The 5,600-nt window shown below is 39.6% G+C and overlaps 1 protein-coding gene across 2 annotated transcripts in view; it reads right to left on the bottom strand.

The window, feature by feature from the left end:
- Positions 1-5,600, bottom strand: part of atrnl1a (attractin-like 1a) — a gene marked incomplete in the record, with an annotated part of 267,240 nt that continues 261,640 nt past the window's right edge. Inside the window, 1 exon segment of one of the 2 annotated variants that reach the window (XM_035663942.1) lies at positions 1-2,513. In XM_035663942.1, the coding sequence (XP_035519835.1) occupies positions 2,392-2,513 (122 nt within the window). 2 annotated transcript variants of the gene reach the window in all.

The following is a 5,600-nucleotide window of genomic DNA, read 5'->3' as shown; positions in this document are numbered from 1 at the left end:
TTAATATCCAGGAATTGCTGATACAAGACATAAAGGCATAAGACATCTGTTGAGCTGTAAGTGTGTGTATATTGTAAATATAGCTGCTAAAGAACAAACACTCTCCCTCAGACACACTTCCATTTTAACATTGGAGATGTTTGGACCCTTGGTGCAACCGGAACACAGCCACATCCAGTGGACATTAGATTTAGTTATGAAAGGTGAAAGGTTAACCCCTATGGACCCAATATATACACGGCACGTTAGTAGGGATCCAGCCATTAGTGCTCTGCAGGTGAAACCTTTAAGTTAGTTTGTTTTTCATAGACCAAATCCAAGAAAGCATTTGAGCCTGCTGGTTGTGTTAGGTCACTAACATCTTCAGAGGTTAGTTTTTGGGGAGCATAAATTCAAACCAGATTTCATGGAACTCTTTAACCAACCAAACACAACTTAATGAACCAGTAGCACCATTCTTAGTCTGAGTATGGTGCACCAAGTACTGACAGTAATAATAATGTATGTTGTGTAATTTTTATTTAAAATGTAAATTAAGTGTTATTAACCCCTGTTGTACTCTGTTTATTCATTCTCTGTTTGCCATTCAGAATGCTGAGCCAGTCCTGATGTAACTCTATCAGCAGTGTTGGATGACACAGTCTATAGTGTTGGCTGAGTCTGTCATCTGACCTCCTGAGAACACCGATCAATACAATGCCACAACACCAGAGGTAAGACAGTAACACAGTATATCAGATCCAATTACCATACGAAGAGGCATCAAAATGTTTTAATTGTAAATGTACAGTTTTATGCTCATATGGACAAAAACAGTGTGGTGAGCTGCCCTTTGTTAATAGAAGTCTCAACAACAAATTGGTGCAAAATTACATGAAAACAAAATGCCTGAATGAAAACAACCAGGCTCAATATATAGACAATACATGTGCATAGACATACAGCTACTGTGTATGTGCAGTTGATAAAAAGTGACTCTACAATATCTAATGAAGGTTTAACACAACTAGTGAGGGGGAAAACTTTTTGACATCACACAAAACCTGCTATGATATTCATAAAATATAATATTTGAAAATGAAAAGACCGAGGGACAAGCAAAAAAGGGAATACTGCACAGACTGTAAAATCAATCATTTACTTTTTCTGTTTAAAAGAAATCCTTAGTGCATTTGTAAAACTTGCTAAATTATTGTTTAACTGTATTTTTTGCATAATTAATAAATATTATATAAGGAGATATGTTACATAAAAGTTTGTATCACAAATTAACATAGCATTTACTGGAGATCATGAGAAAAGATGTGTGTATATACTGTATATTCACAGTAATAAATGAATGAATAGACATATGAATACCATCAGTAGTATGTGTTTGATGATACTGACCTTGAGGTTACATCGCAGCCCAGAATAAACATTACATTTGGATGATCAGTTGCATAATATTATCGGGTCCTAATGTACTGGTAAAGCATTTCACTTATAGTGCATATACAGACGTGTTTAAGGCCCAAAGCTACAGATAATGGAGCCTTTTCCGTCACAGAGGACCTGAGCAGATATCAAAATGTCAAACTTCAAATGTTGGTGCAGGAAAAAAAAGAATTTCATGTATTTCATAAAGAACACATTTCAACAGTTGCGCCCAATGACGTTCGTAGCAAGATGCAGTTCTTCAACATTTCAACAAAAGTAGTCTTGAAAATTCCCAGGAGACTTTCCCCTCAAGCAAATCCTTGTCACAGAACACCACCCACTACAGTTTTTCATTGATCTAGTTAGGTCCATGTTGTTGTTTCCAGCGTTGCTCCTGAGGCCGAGTGGGTTTGTAAGTCCGGAGGACTTCATTTCAGCTCAGTTAATTTCAGCTCAATATCTTTCACAGGAGCTCAGAGCCATTTAGTTTGGTTTATTGGTGTAAAACAAACGTTGTCTGCATGACAGACAGACAACTAGAGCCCTGGAGATGCAGAGGCTCGTGGCATGGAAGTGGGAAAGTCTGTAAAATTCTGACCAAAGCTGTGGTGTAGAAACACATTCTTGTTGTCTGCACATTTCCAATTTGTGTTTTCCTGGCTCATCGGGACCAACATATACACACAAGGGACAAAAAGAGCATGTGGATGAAGAAGTTTTCCATTTGATTTTCTGAGGGAAGAAAGGGACCACAAGTACCATTTATTCCCAGTTTGGGTGCCTGCTGACAGTGGACGGATAATGGTCACATTTCCTCTCCTTCCAAGCCGCTATCAAAGGCCATCCAGAACCAATTTTTGCAGCCTTTGTTTACAATGTGTCCCTCTCTCTAAAGTCAATGAGCATATCTCCAGTGAAGTTCCCCTGGGGGGGCACAGTGGATATGTTGTCTCCTCGTTGAGGGCGTCCAGTTCATACACAGGTCCCTTGGTGGTGCACAGTGTGTTTGCGGTGCTTAAGACCCAGGCCTCTGTCTTTGAAGTCCATCACTCGCTGTTGTGATGTGTCAACCAGCGCACTGGCTATAGCAATACCTAGAAGCCCAGAGAAAAAGAGAGTTAACAGAGAAATTACATGCTGTTTTAGATCTATTTTCACTGCAAGTGCTGCATTAAATTAAAACATTAGGTGGCCTACTGAGGTGGAGTCATGGCCACTGAGGCGATATGTCATTCTGAATTTTCCTAAATTCCTCTTCCTCCACCACCACAGAGAGGTTCTATTGGGAGCTCCTCTATGTACACACTCTATATTTAACAGCAGGTTCAGGCCGGGACAGGAGTGGCTTGAAGTTTGTAGTGAGTTCAGTCCGTGAGCATTTGTTTTTATGAAGTTGGAAGCTATTTATTCCATCATTGGAACAATGAGATGTTACACTATGTTGAAATAACCAAATTCTCAGTGTTCTTGCTGGTTGCTATCATTTAACAGGCGGCAGGTAAAAAAACAGTACAAATTTATATCTTTTATGTTTAACGATGAGTCGACTATTGGCTTTAACTAATGCTGTTTTAATAATCGTATGGTTTAATAGACGGCTAGATTTGATTGATCAGGAGGTCAAATCATCCCTGTTTACATATCTTCAACTGCCTGGAGACTGAGGGCTTAACTTACTGAACTTTTACTCAGTTCCAGACTATTTGGCACAATGTCAAATAATCAGCAACCATCTCTACATCAACCCCCAGCCTCAGAGGACAGAGAGCTGAGTGGATAAAGTTTAGAAACAATAGAAATGAGTCACAAGAAAAGTAATATTCACATGGCATCTGAGCTCTAAAAAAGAGACCACAGGATAGTTAAAAAACATGTGTTTCCCCGCTGTTGTTTATAGAAAATATAAGTTTGGAAAGTGACTCACTTGTGTTTAATCAATAGAGAACTATCAAAGCTGTCACATTTAAAGTATATTTGGATTCCCATTTATTCCTTTTGTGTGTGTAAAGCACTTTGTAAAATGTATTTAAAAAGTGCCACTTAAATAGTTATTATTGAGCTATTTGGGGCCACAGGAAAGAAAAGACTGAAATAAAGAAAAGAGGGTGAACTGTGAATTTAAAGTAAAAGCATGTGTGGGGAAAAAAAAGAAACAGTGTGATGAACATCAAAGCGAGAAGCCTCGGCCAATGTGTGACAGGTGGAGATGCACCGTCCTACCAGCAGACATCTCACCACAGCATCCAGAAACTGTTTTATCAACGTCTCTCCAGCCAGTGTTGTCTGGCAGAAGACAAAGAGGCTAATGCTAAGGTCACTGAAGCGTATCTCCCTCCATTCTGTCTCTTCTGTCTCCCTCTCATCGTCCAGCAGAATGTCATACCTATCTCAGACAACTTCTGCATCTGATGCTTGACTTGCTCTCCACAGCAGGGCACACAGAGAGCAGGCCGGATGCACCAAGGCGTCAGATGCCTTAGAGCATTGTGTTACCTTGGCAGTAGCCCCTGTTGTTAATGTGGATTTAGAGTCGTGGCAGCTCTTGCGAGTGCAGCTAGTCCTGCCTTTCCCTCCCGACAACCGTGGGCTTGACAATGCATGGTCATTATGACAAGAGCTCAATCTGCCGGTATGCAGGAGCCAAATAAACAAAACAGGCAAACAGTGGAAGGAATCTGCTGTGCTCTTGATATGATTTGGATGCAGGATGTTTTCAGCATTTCACACTCAAGTGATTCTCGGGATTTTTTTTTTTTAGTGGGTGGAAAGGGGAAAGCCGATTACACAGTCGCTCAGTGTGTGCCTGTGCGTGTACGTGACTGCAGGTTTATGTGTGTAACTGGGTAACTGCTGTAGGTGTGTGTATGCACCTGTGCGCATACATATTTTGCAAAGTTCTGACACAGCAAGCCGTACAGACAGATATGGCAGCCAACAGTTATGTGCTCTCTTCATCCAAAACGATGGAAGGAAGGTGATTTGCTAGCAGCACCTGGTCTGTTGGAATATAGTTCATTATGGCTGTTTGTTGTTTCTGGCAGTGGTTCTGTTGGTGGGTTTGTTTTGGCTACCACAGACAATACTTAGATTTGGCTTTTGTTGCTATATTAATTTGTGACTTAGTCAAAATGAGTGCTTGTTTGCATATTCTCTGTATATTTCAGGAGTAAACACCTCCATAAGACTTCTATGCAGTGCCATTGAGGATACCGAGGTCATCTCCTAGTTTTTTCTTTGAGATTGCTTTGGATTTCAGCAACCTGATAAGCAGTTTACATGTAACTAACTAAATAGGGTGTTTTATTGCCTTTTGATTGATAGTGACAGGAAACGGAGGGAGGAGAGAGGGGATGACACGCAGCGAAGGGCGATAGGTTGGAGTAGAACCCATGGTGCTGCAGCGAGGACTCAACCTTGGTACATGGGGCACCCCATCATTTTTTAATGTGTGTTGGAAAATGCATGGGACATAATCAACTTTTTTTCTCAAAATCTAAAAAACTAGATTTCTTTAACAGCCTAGGCGTTTCAAACTGCATTAAAACTGATCATTCATTTAACTGTTAGATTCATGTGTTTTATTGTCTTACTATTTTTTGTCTACAAATATACAGGACATACTTTGGATTTTTATGTTGCAATGTTTGTAACTTTATAACAGAATTAAACCAAGCCAGAACAAAAATTAAAACACACTGTAGGCACAAAACTTATTTTCTCCATGGGCATGTGACAACAAAACTTTATCCATTATAATAATCAAAACTATGTTTCAAACATACACACAAAAAATATGGGTGGTTGTGATTAAATCTCCCTCAGTCACAAAAGGCAAAAGGTAAAAGTTTAGCAAATGATTGACAGGTCACAAAAAGAAAAAAGACAAGGTATAGATCAAAGAAAGAAATGAAATTTCAGACATTATCTAACTTCTCCTCTGATCAGACAGACAGCTGTCTATAACTTGATTCCTTTTTCTGGGGAACACCAAGACAAATGCCAGTTATTTAACATCACCAAATGCCAGTTATTTAACATCACCAAAATCACCTCTGCAAGACGTCAAACTACCAATCTGTCTGTCTGAACGCTGTCTGTGAGATGTAAATGGTAAATGGTAAATGGACCTGTACTTGTATAGCGCCTTTCTAGTTTTCCGACCACTCAAAGCGCTTTTCACA

The sequence above is a fragment of the Morone saxatilis genome, unplaced genomic scaffold, assembly GCF_004916995.1.
Source record: "Morone saxatilis isolate NCDOM2014 unplaced genomic scaffold, NCSU_SB_2.0 Contig19, whole genome shotgun sequence".
Taxonomy (NCBI): Eukaryota; Metazoa; Chordata; class Actinopteri; family Moronidae; genus Morone; species Morone saxatilis.
This window is presented reverse-complemented; position numbering and strand designations above follow the sequence as displayed.